Below are 11,186 nucleotides of genomic sequence, written 5' to 3'. Positions count from 1 at the left end.
GTTGTGATCGAAGTGCAGACTTATAGCTTCAAAAATATTGCATTAACAGTTTGGGAAAGTACAGGCTTTAAAATGACTAGATAAACTAAAATTTCTGCACTTAACAAAGGAAAATCGTGCTGTACTGGGCTGACATCAGGTGGTTGACTTGGCCATTGAAGTATAGCCTATTTTCTTTGCCTTTACAAACTCTTGGGTTGCTTTAGCAGTTTGCTTTGGGTCCCTTTGCAATGTGAAACACTATTTTAAACTGTTTTGCAGCATTTTGGATGAGAGCAGAGGGTTTGCCATGGAATAGTCTATAAAAGTCTGTAATTCCTGATCATTTAATGCAATACTTTTGATAAAGTCTTTGAATTAAAGCTGAAAATCTGCACTTCAATCACATGTTGATTGTCAGGTTTAGAAACCCCTGGGGTGGAGTACAGATGCAAAACTACAAACATTGTGCTGTTGTACAAACGCCCATGGACTTAACGGTAATTCTGACACATTATAGTGTTTTCTCACTCGTCCGAGCTTTAATTTAATTTAATTTTTATTTTATTATGGCTGTTTTTATATGCATTGAATGTTAACCCAAACCAGTCATTCCCATAAAAGATGTTTTTACAACAAGTTTAGCACTACCTATCGTCACTGCCAGTGCTGTGCATGTTATCACATAACAGTGTGTGTTGGATGTTGAGAACAGATGTTATATGTATACTTAACCTTTCATATCTTGTGGAGTGACTTTTGTTTATATCACCCTGGGGATACTACTACAATCCTTATAGTCTTTCACTGTGGAGACAAATAAAATTTCACTTTTTCTGTAAATAATCAAAAACATTTGTTTGAATTTATTTACAAGAAATTGGTCATTTCTCCCTTAAGTCAAGATCCATGAGTTATCACTGCACAGTGGAGAATATTCTTCAGTACAAGCAGCTGCGGACAGATGAATTACAGCTTTCGGGGGAAAAAATCTCGTCTGATTTGTTTATGGAAATGATTCGTTTGGGAGTGAGAAGTGTGTTATTAACTATATGACGATTGCTGTATAAATATAAGAATTGCTTTATTGGTCTATGCTGACTGAAAGCATATATCTAAATCCTGTATTTTTTTTATTACACTTACTCTAAAAGAAAGGAGACAAAACAGGAGTTGGAAACTTAATAATTTTCAGATTTTTTTTTAAATATAAAAATAATCAATGGCATTTTGATTGGGAAGGTATGCCTGTTACCACAAAGGCTGTCTATTGAATTAAACCATATTGCTGTATAACATAACCAGCTTCGCTTCCATAATCCATTAGCCAAATGGGAGACATTGCATAGCTAGCGTATTATATTTCCTGTCTGTCCAGTTTCAACAGTCATGAAATTAAAAAAAAAAACACTATACACTGTACATCACAAAGCTTTTTTCCCCCCATTAGAAAACAAGTTCTAGTTTCAACAGGCCATTAAAATGTAATTTCTACTCAACCACTGCCAGGGAAATCACACACACACACACACAAAGATTATGTAGAGGAAGCAGAAAGAGAATCAGCTTACATATCTGGTTCAGTGACTGCTCTGGTGAAATTTGTAAAATGCTAACTTATCTCGGTACCTTGTCCCCTTCCCTCCATCCCAGCAGCTGAAGATGTTCCCTCATGACAGAGGAACAGAGTGGCTGCCTGGTGAACAAAGGGAGGAGGTAGGGTGAGTGAAGGAGGGATGGAAGAGAGAGGGGACATCAGGCCAATTCAACTTCAAAGTTCATTCTCTCATGTGTAGACTGTATGAAAATAAAGGTGTACATCCACCGCCCTGTACAAGCACACTAAAGAGTTCAGTCTCTTCCCCCAAAATATCCGAGGGCCTTGTCGAGTGAAGTGATCTCACTCTTTGAGAGCCACCCAGTCACCAGGTGTTTGCTAACACCAGCAAGAAGCCGTCACACCTCATGCACTCTTTCATTTCTAACCTCAAGCTGATGTAGAACGACCCTTCAGTCATGTCAAACGGCACAGTCCAAAGAGAAAATGCTTGTTCCTGTCAGGTTCGCTCTCTTTGTTTGACCATGGCAGGCACGTAAAGGTAAAAGCAAACCAGTTTTACACACTTGTACATGAATATCTGGTAAGCGCTGCTTTAAAGCTTGGAGAAAAAAATGAACTCAGGAAGTCACCATCCAAAACAAATTCTCAGGAAGCTGTTTTGGGATATGGTGGAGGTTATGTAAACCAGCGGATTTCCCACTGAAATGAAATAATTAAGAAAAACAAACAATGGTTAGCATATATGGGTGCAATAATACAATTTAGGGATTTGCAATTATAACTCTAACTATATAACTAAGTTCAAATAATTTCACTGGTGTTTTTGTTGTTTATTTTAATACAAATATGAATGTGAGTGTGTGTGCTTCACTAGATGAGACACAAACCTGGAACTTCCTGAATCTGACTGGATTCAAATGCATTAATGATCTTCAGCTGCTATTAAAAAACAATAGGACCACTCTAAACATGGAATTGATTGAATTGGTGTATTGGACTTTTGTGGTTTTAGCGAGCGCAATAAAAAGGGAGCGTCTTTCTCTAAAAAAAGCTGGCAAAATAGATGAAAAGAAAACTCAAAACACAAACAAAGGAATGATCAGTTAAAACAAACACACAAGCATACACATGCACACAGACACGCAAGCACACTGTCGTTCTCTCGCTCCTCATCACGCATGCACTTGCACATAAGCCGAATAAATACTAGTGAAGAACAATAACTACGTGTAATTTATCCAAAGTTCATGGAACAAAACAAACAAAGGGCGAGATCACACTGGATCAAAACGGGGAAATAAAAGCATTCAGAAGTCCACTGCTCTATTGTAGCGTCACTCCTAGCAGACTACAAAATAGGAAGGAGGGGAAAATAGAAAAGAAAGAGAAAGGGAAGCAAAGGAAAGACAGCAATAGCAGCCCCTGTCCTGAGCAGTATATAGCCACCTGGTCAGCCAGGAGTGACTGACTCCCCACACCACAGGGCACAGGGTGCTTCTGTCAGTGGCAAGTCTTCTTCCAACCCTCCATCTTTGTCCTGTGATCCAAGGGGAGAAGAAGAAAATGTAGGATGGGTAGAGGTAAAATCAGAAAGGATGACCAGGGCTGTGGGTGCCCCTTTACTGTAAATCAGGAAGTCCAGTTCTAGATTCAAAAAAAGGAAAACAAAACGTTTGGGATCTATAGTAGCATGTGTTGAGACAGGGAGGAGGTATGTGTGCAAAAATAGTGTGTGGGCTGAGGATGGACCAGGACTGAGGGTGCAGAGGGAGGCGTGACAGGTGAGGGATGAGGTGGGCGGGAAGAGGGGGTTCAGAAAAGCCAATCTTCTAACTCCGGGCTTATAGGGCCTGTGTCTTGAGCTCGATGGGTTCTCCCCTGGTCTCCTGCTGGCCGTCGGCCTCTGGGGTTCGGGCGCCCTTCAATGTGGCGAGCCTCTCGGAGAGGCCACGGAAACGAGGGAACAGCATGAAGTCATACAGCAAGGCACCCATGGCGCCACCAATCATAGGACCCACCCAGTACACCTGTTGTTTACAGATACGACAGAGAGCAGACAGCGTTGTTTAGTCTGAGGATGTCATGTTCATGCTATGGTGTGAAGTAATTTTGCAGATACAGTTATCTTACCCAATGGTTGACAAAATTCCTGACCAGAACAGCTGGAGCAAAGGACCTTGCAGGGTTCATTCCTGCACCAGTGTAGTACATCTAGGGAAGAGAAAGAAAGACAAGTCGGGATTAGGACTGTAAAGATGTTTGTTTAGCTTGATAGGATATCGTTGTATGAACTCGGAGTGTATTTTCAAATTTATAGACCCCGGGTTGGTTTTTACCCCAAGAAGATGCCCCATGAGCACAGAGAAGCCAATGGCCAAAGCAGCAGAGCCCAGGCGTCCGTTGCGTCTCTCATCTGTCACAGCAAAGATGCAGACGACAAGCTGGAGGGTGAGGAAAATCTCAATTGTGGTGGCCATGCCCAAGCTGATGCCTGGCTGCAGCTGCAGAGGGAAAGACAGAGGGATGGACTGAACTGAAGTGCATACATTCAAAATCAAGACAAACACTGTTTGAAATTGAAACAGACATTTAGCTTTTGTCTCAAGAAAGAGTGCACCTAGTTGTAAAGTATTTTAATTTAGAGTTCCTTTCCGTGTATGGGAAAATGATAGGTAACAGCAGGTGACGGCAATCTTACCGTGTTCAGTGCCAAGTTTCCCCGCATGTTGTTGGGTGTGACCCCGTAGAGCACAGCAGCACCAGCCAGCGCTCCGAGACACTGGGCGATGATGTAGAAGAAAGCACGGAACAGGGACATCTGAGAGCCAATCAGGTAGGCAAAGGTAACGGCTGGGTTGATGTGTCCTCCACTGATGTGGCCAATAGACTGGATGAAGGTGGCGGCCGCCAAACCAAAGCAAAAGGCAACATGAAGAACATTATGGGGCCCGGTGGTCCAGCGGAGGGCCGCCCCCAGCCCGAAGAACACGAAGAACATTGTGCCATAGAACTCAGCAAACACCGCCCGCCAGAAAGACATGGACCTGAACTCCCACATGGTGGCGAAAGGTCAAAAAGCAACTTCTGAGTGGAGGGATGAAAAGTCAACAACTAATCAACTAAAAGGAGAAGCTGTTTCTCCACAGGATTGACTGAGTTTGACACTAAAAAACAAAGAGCAAAATTTGCTCTTAAACCGAAAAAAGACCTCTCTCAATCTAATAGCGACAAAATTTACACCTTACTAACTTGCAACTCTCGTGCAACTGCAAATAATCTGCTGTTCTGCTTTCTGTCATAGAGAGCTCCTGAGTGGAGCAGTACGCCAGTCTCTGCGCATCTATATGCCAACCCCGCTGGTTGTTAGTAGAAGAACATGGATAGACAAACGGTAAGCATGTCCTGCAGACATTCAGCCTCTTTACCAGAGCAGGGGGAGCTCGGGGGCCTTTTTATAACACCCCAGGTCCAAGGCAGTGCCACACAGTCCAGGGGAGGGGTCACTGCACAATACCGCAAATCAAAACAAAGCAATTTAACCCTTTTCTTGCCCTGATTACCCTCAGCTTATTGTAAAAGAAAAACACAAACCTAAAAAGCCATGAACTAATCAAAGTGGGCCAGAGAACAAAAATCATGGTTGGCAAGCATTTACAGTTTGGACTTCTTACATTTCCATGTGGTTTTCCAGCTTTTTAGGGCTTCAGCTACAACTCTGGGTTCATTGCAGGAGAATGAGAGCACCTATGTACCTCCAACAGCCTGGCTGAAGCATTCAACCAAAAAAGCTGGCAATAAAACACCGATCAGTAACCCATCGCTGACTCTGAACCCCCCCTGAGAAACTGCAGTGGTCTTGAACCTCAAAAACAAGAGCAGTGAGCAAGTGTTGGGAAGGACCTGTTAGTGCAGTGAACTAACTGCACTAACTTGTTTGATTTTCCAGCTCCAGATATTTCTCCAAGCACTGAAGATAATATTAATACTGTGTGAAATTTCTTTTAATGATTTTAAACTATTTTCTTTTTATTTCATCCAGTTAAAGTAGCATCAGCAGTTCACATTGACTAATCAGAGGTGTGATCTATAAAGCACGAGGAATTTCTCAATTTCTCCATTTGTTCTCTGGATTGGTACAAATTGGGCTGATGGCAACAGAACTGATTAGGCAGAGTTTTACATTGTGTGAGCTGGAATAGTTTGGAGGCTCAGGTCAGATAAAGCGGTGGAAAATCCACGGTTGGAGAGGAAGAGGGGAGAGCAGGCCTGGCATTGAGCATCTGCACTGGAGCATCATGCTGACCAGGACAGCCAAAGGGACGGCTGCAGTGCTTTGAAAGGATTATGCTGAGCTCACTGATTTTCTCCTTTCAGCCATTTAAACAAAACGCTGGCAGTAACAGTTTCTGCTAGTTTCTATGATCTGTTTGCATTAACCTCGATGTTGAATCGGAGTTCACTTTTCCACAGCCCAGAGTGACTATATGTTTGTTCCAGGGTTGTTTTTGCTCGATGTAAACGTTATGTACAAATATAATTGGTAGAAATATTAATTTTCTACAGCAGGTCACCTTTGAAGTTGTCTGTTTAATATGATGGAACAGACAACTTTTAAATAAAACAACTCTTTGTTAAATAGTGTTTATCTTCTTCTTTTTTTAAAAAAAAATTCTGACACTTTATGACTTTGGTCCAGTTGGGGCATCTCTATTGAGAGTAGCATTATGGCCTTTTCGTGACTCCCTAAGCCACCTATTGTGGGTTTAAGCTCACAGTTCAGTTTTACTGGGGAGGGTGTTGAAAAGGTGCTTGCATTGTGTTTTCCTGGTCTCTGGGTCCAGACTGCTGACGCATACCTAACATGCAGCACCTAAACATCTCACATTAGATTAGAAGCTCTGGAATATACTCACCACACAGTGGTGAAAATGTGAACTGCAGAATACAGGACACGGATCGGTAACTGCAAACACAACATAAACTTTTGAAGCTGCTCAAATAAAAAATGGGCCAACTTCCTTGAAGTTATGTCTTATATATATATATATATATATATATATATATATATATATATATATATATATATATAACAGGCTTTTGTTATGAGAAGTTGGGATCATCACTGACATCTTTCATCAATAAACTATAACCTTATAGCAATAGTTTATCTAGCCCACGAACTTCACCGAGGTGAGCTACAGTACTTGTGACCTTTGGGTAGTTCCTTCTAGTAAACAAAGACGATGGAAAGCCCCTGAATTTCCCTTTTAAAGGCTAGAGAAAAGTTGAGTGCAGTTCTGTGAAAAGCCTGACACTATGAAGTGATTAATCCATTATTTCATATTCTCATTCTCATTTTAGAAATTGGATCGTGGGATATAAAGATTTTTCAGAGTTCTTTTTAATGCAGTACTTACAGATCCACATGGACTTTTAATTGCTGCAAATCTCTTAGCACTGACCCTTAAAAGACCCCTTCCTTATGAAGCTCAATTTAAGAACTATGGTATGTTTGCAGTCTTTGTTCTGCGTGAAATACTTTTGAAGAGCAAATTGGAGTAACTTAATACAATTCTTTGAGCTTTGCCATCGCTCCAGCAAAAACAAAATCTATTGAGAACTTTGTTCTTAAAGGGAAAGCTTTATAATACGCTGACTCACACGGCAAAAGTCTCAATATTAATGAAGCTGAACTTGCATATTAGTGCAGTCTTCCATCATTTACAATGGAACTGTTAGGAAGGCAAGACTATGGCCACTATGGGCAAGAGAACAATTACAGTGACCAGTAAAGTTTATTAGAAATTAATAGCCAAACTCCCACAATATAAGACAAAGAAAGAATTCAACACATGTTGAATCAAACAAACCTCCAATCATAGTTCTGTTGTATATGATAAACATTTATAATCTATACGGGATTAAACCATTTGTGTGACTTTGTTAACTACACAGGATCTCTGCCGTCACCTCGGAATAGCTGTAAAAAAAATTAATTTTGATGATTCATATAACAGCATAAAGAAACTCATCTTTGCTAAGGAACAACAGCAGCACTCCACTACCATAACCTCAACACAAGCTGTTAAGTTGCACAAGCATGTTTATTTTAAATGCTGAAACATATTTTTAAAAAAAGTTATTGTTAAATATTCGTAGATGTTGGCATACATTTGAAAAACCCATTACAAGCAGAACTCCTGCCTCTTAAATTAACAAAGAAAATATGTGCAATTTACAATACAAACATTAAAGGGGAAAATCTGTTATTAAAAAATCTACTTTTTTGGAAAATAGGCATTTTTGAGGTTTTTTTTTCTTTTCATTAGAAATCACAACGTTTAATACATAACCTGACATCGGCAAAAAAAGGAAAAAAAAAAGAGACGGAGAGAAGTTGTAAGACATCAGTACATCCCATAACATCATCATTTAAGTCAATGAACAATAACATTTTCATTTGAACAGAATTGTCCATGCAAAACAAAACAGCAAAGCACAGCACTGTATGTTGCTATGGATTTCTGTGCATGTCTCCATCCAACAGTCACTCCCTGCCACTCCCTTCAGGGGTGTCGCTTTGGAAACTGCGTCGAGATTAGGTTCTTCTTCAACGTGGATGCCAACTCATGCCTAGTCTCCCTCTTCAACAAACTTAGAACTCACTTTGTTAACTACTGAGGTGGCATCCATATTCAACTACTCAAGATCAGGCATTTCTGAAAGAGAAAGTTAAAAACATGATCTAAGTATGAAATTTGATTTTTATGGCTATGGTCATTACAAAAAAAGTCCATGGGCTTTTTGGATAAAGTGGATTGTTAAACTAATAAACAATTTCTGATATACCAAATGTGTGTTAGTGCTATGAATTATGGGATTTATTTATCATGGTTGCTGTTAATTCTCTTATTATTACTGTCTGAAAAAAGCGTAACCAGGGACAAGGTCTGCAAATTAGCTGTGGCTAAAAGTCTTATGTACATTGCATTAGTTGCATTTTGTTTAAACGCAGCAATCTTAACATGTATTGTCCCTGTTGTATAAAAACAAAAACATTGAATAAATAAAAATTTATTCTATTAAATAAAATCTCATAACTTGTGACTTTTCCCCCCACACGCATAATTTCTTACTCAAATTATTCCATAATTAATCATCTGTTTTGACACTTTTTCCGCACTGCCAGGCATTTGGGACTCGTGTGATCTAGTGACTACAGATTATAAATCACAACAGAGCCCTTTCAGATCGCTACGTACTTTCATCATCGCTGTCTGCAGACTCATGCTGCAAAAAAAGGAAAAACAATTAAAATTATGTGTAACACCTGTTACATAAAATTTAAATGCCAAATTACAGCTGTACTATAGTTATATATATATATAAAAAAATATTATACCTCCTCGTCTGCTCCATCTAAATCTGGTAGATCATCCCCACCCATGCTATTCATCATCTGGAGGAAGGTGCGGGACACAAATCAACATGTTAGTTTAACCGAACATAATCAAACAATGAGCAGACTGTGCATGTTTGACATGCTTACCTCTGAGAATTTATCAAAACTTGACAAGTCCTCATCTGAGTCATCTTCCCAGTCTTTCCAATTATTGAAATCCACACTTAGCCAGTTGCACTAAAAGCAAGTAGATTAAAATGTTTTGGTTAGGCAAAGTTTAAAATTCAGTCACTTTATAATTTTGATATTTACTTAGGTATTTTTTTTTTTTTTAAACAGAACAATGCTGGGTGTAATGTGGAAATGGTTTCAAAGTGTTTGTGCAACAGAGAGCTTACGGTTTATACTACAGTCCTTCATAGGACAGATGAAACTGTGGAGTCATTTTATTTTATTTTATTTTTTAAACAGTAAGTTGCAAGTTGTAAAATACTTAATAAAAGTGCAACCTGATGGAGACGAACCCCTATCTACTTCCTTTTTCTTAATTCTTTTTATTGAATGAAAGATGAACAACCTGATTCTCCCAAAAATGTCAACCACTTATACCTACTTCCATTTAAAAAAATAAAATTAAAAAAATTACATGCTCCACCTTTCAACTTAAACCCTGATCTTACCTCTTTGAGGGTCAATGTAACAGACAATGTTAACAATAAGGTAATGATGTATACTATGAGATTTTGATGCATTCTGAGTTGTTGTAAATGTTATACTGCTGAGTTACCTTTGCCTTGTCTTTGGTAAGTCTTGGCCATGACTTCCCAGGCTCTGCTTTTCGTAAACAACACAACACAGACCTGTCAGTGCGTCTGTGTTTGGATTCCTGTATATCAGAAGGAGAAACTGGTGAAGGTTTCTAACAAGGAAACGCAGGGTCCAACCTGAACTGTCTGCACAAGTTAAAAACTTACTTTAGGGTCAATCTCCCCAAAAAGCTCCACTGCATTCTGGTGTTTGATATCATCTGTTCCACTGACACAGCTGTAAGATGAAATGGAAGACTTTTTTTAAAGACACTTTCAGCAAACAGGGTTTTAACAATGTCATCATTTAATATGCTAACAATGCAAATTACCTGAAAGTGAATTTTGACTTGTCAAAGATTACTTGCACATCTTTACTGTCCTCCATGCAAAACTCTATAAAGACAGACTCTCGTCTGTCATACCACTTGGCTGCTGCAGGCTGCCTATACACCAAGAACAAAAATGAAAAATGAACATTAAGACAATCCAAAACAACCAATGCATCTCTCTGATCTCATATTTCCACTGCCTAGTGTGGGCATTATAAGATCATGGCCCACGTGTATAGGGTGCAGTACCCACACACTGTGGAATTGAGAAAGGCGTAACTCATTCATTGAGATTAGCACATAGGCCTCCCAAACGCCCTCTTTATTCGTCCTATACTAATACTTGTTCGCCAATAAAAAGTTTACAATATCTTTTAAGCCAAACTATGCACTTGTTGAGATATATATTTATATCGGAGGTACAATTAGATTATCGCACTTGAAAGGTTTCGGGTAATACTACCATAATCCGCCATTGTTAGATGTGAACCACACTGAGGCCATTGTATCACGGGGTTAAGAGAAGAATGTCTTGCAATCACATTTAAAGTGAAAGCTCGTGTTAGCTTATGTTAGCTTAAAGTGAATTACCCGGAGCGTGACACCATGCTTTTCCACTCTTAGTATTACCCTTGTCATGTTCGTTGACATTAGCATGCTAGCTAACGATGACTGAGCTGTTGTCAGGTCCATAAACAATGCAAGCTCACGTTTAGGAGTTTGAGACAGGATTGTGCAAAAATACAGTAGGTTGATGGAAAGTTGTAGCCTGTGGCGTTAACGAAGAGCTGTGCCTTTTTGTCTCGGCAACAGTGTTAAGTACGGCTGAACTGCTGAGGCTAACTCGTGTGCTAGCTCACTTAGCTAGTATGAGGTGGGTGATCCGCACTAACAAGTAGCTAGTTAGTTACCAGGTAAACACGGTAAATCAAGACTTACATATTCACTGTTTTAGCAATTTAAGCTCCCTCGAAGAACCACGGTATTCACACTGTTGTCTGGCAGTAGTGCCCGGCAAAAATGACTACTGACAACTAAACAGTTAACTCGGGTTTACAACATATGCGCTGGTGTCTCTGGAAATATCGCGTGTTTTTCATGTTCTC

The 11,186-nt window shown here is 39.6% G+C and overlaps 2 protein-coding genes across 2 annotated transcripts; both read right to left on the bottom strand.

Annotated features, from left to right (window-relative positions):
- Window positions 1-810: 810 nt before the first annotated feature.
- Window positions 811-4,953, bottom strand: mipa (major intrinsic protein of lens fiber a). The gene is made up of 4 exons (XM_006785598.3): window positions 4,239-4,953; window positions 3,877-4,041; window positions 3,671-3,751; window positions 811-3,567 (listed from the first exon to the last, which is right to left on the bottom strand). The coding sequence occupies exons 1-4, from the start codon at window positions 4,596-4,598 to the stop codon at window positions 3,382-3,384; spliced, it is 792 nt and encodes a 263-aa protein (XP_006785661.1). The 5' UTR covers window positions 4,599-4,953; the 3' UTR covers window positions 811-3,381.
- Window positions 4,954-7,316: 2,363 nt separating this feature from the next.
- Window positions 7,317-11,186, bottom strand: ptges3a (prostaglandin E synthase 3a (cytosolic)). The gene is made up of 8 exons (XM_006785599.3): window positions 11,020-11,186; window positions 10,081-10,194; window positions 9,917-9,986; window positions 9,730-9,828; window positions 9,090-9,179; window positions 8,943-8,999; window positions 8,803-8,830; window positions 7,317-8,259 (listed from the first exon to the last, which is right to left on the bottom strand). Coding segments are annotated over exons 1-8 (480 nt in total). The 5' UTR covers window positions 11,022-11,186; the 3' UTR covers window positions 7,317-8,239.

This window comes from Neolamprologus brichardi, chromosome 20 (genome assembly GCF_056152115.1).
Source record: "Neolamprologus brichardi isolate AB-2024 chromosome 20, ASM5615211v1, whole genome shotgun sequence".
Taxonomy (NCBI): domain Eukaryota; kingdom Metazoa; phylum Chordata; class Actinopteri; order Cichliformes; family Cichlidae; genus Neolamprologus; species Neolamprologus brichardi.
The sequence above is the reverse complement of the archived record's forward strand: the minus strand, read 5'-3'. Positions and strand labels throughout refer to the sequence as shown.

Excerpts from the sequence above, each read along its gene's own strand:
- mipa (XM_006785598.3), bottom strand. The coding sequence starts at position 4,598 with ATGTGGGAGTTCAGGTCCATGTCTTTCTGGCGGGCGGTGTTTGCTGAG. Across the intron at positions 4,042-4,238 it reads GAAACTTGGCACTGAACACG|CTGCAGCCAGGCATCAGCTT; the intron begins GTAAGATTGCCG and ends TTCCCTCTGCAG. Across the intron at positions 3,568-3,670 it reads GGAATTTTGTCAACCATTGG|GTGTACTGGGTGGGTCCTAT; the intron begins GTAAGATAACTG and ends TGTAAACAACAG.
- ptges3a (XM_006785599.3), bottom strand. Across the intron at positions 9,180-9,729 it reads TTACCAAAGACAAGGCAAAG|TGCAACTGGCTAAGTGTGGA; the intron begins GTAACTCAGCAG and ends ACTTGCTTTTAG. Across the intron at positions 8,831-8,942 it reads TAGATGGAGCAGACGAGGAG|CATGAGTCTGCAGACAGCGA; the intron begins GTATAATATTTT and ends CTTTTTTTGCAG.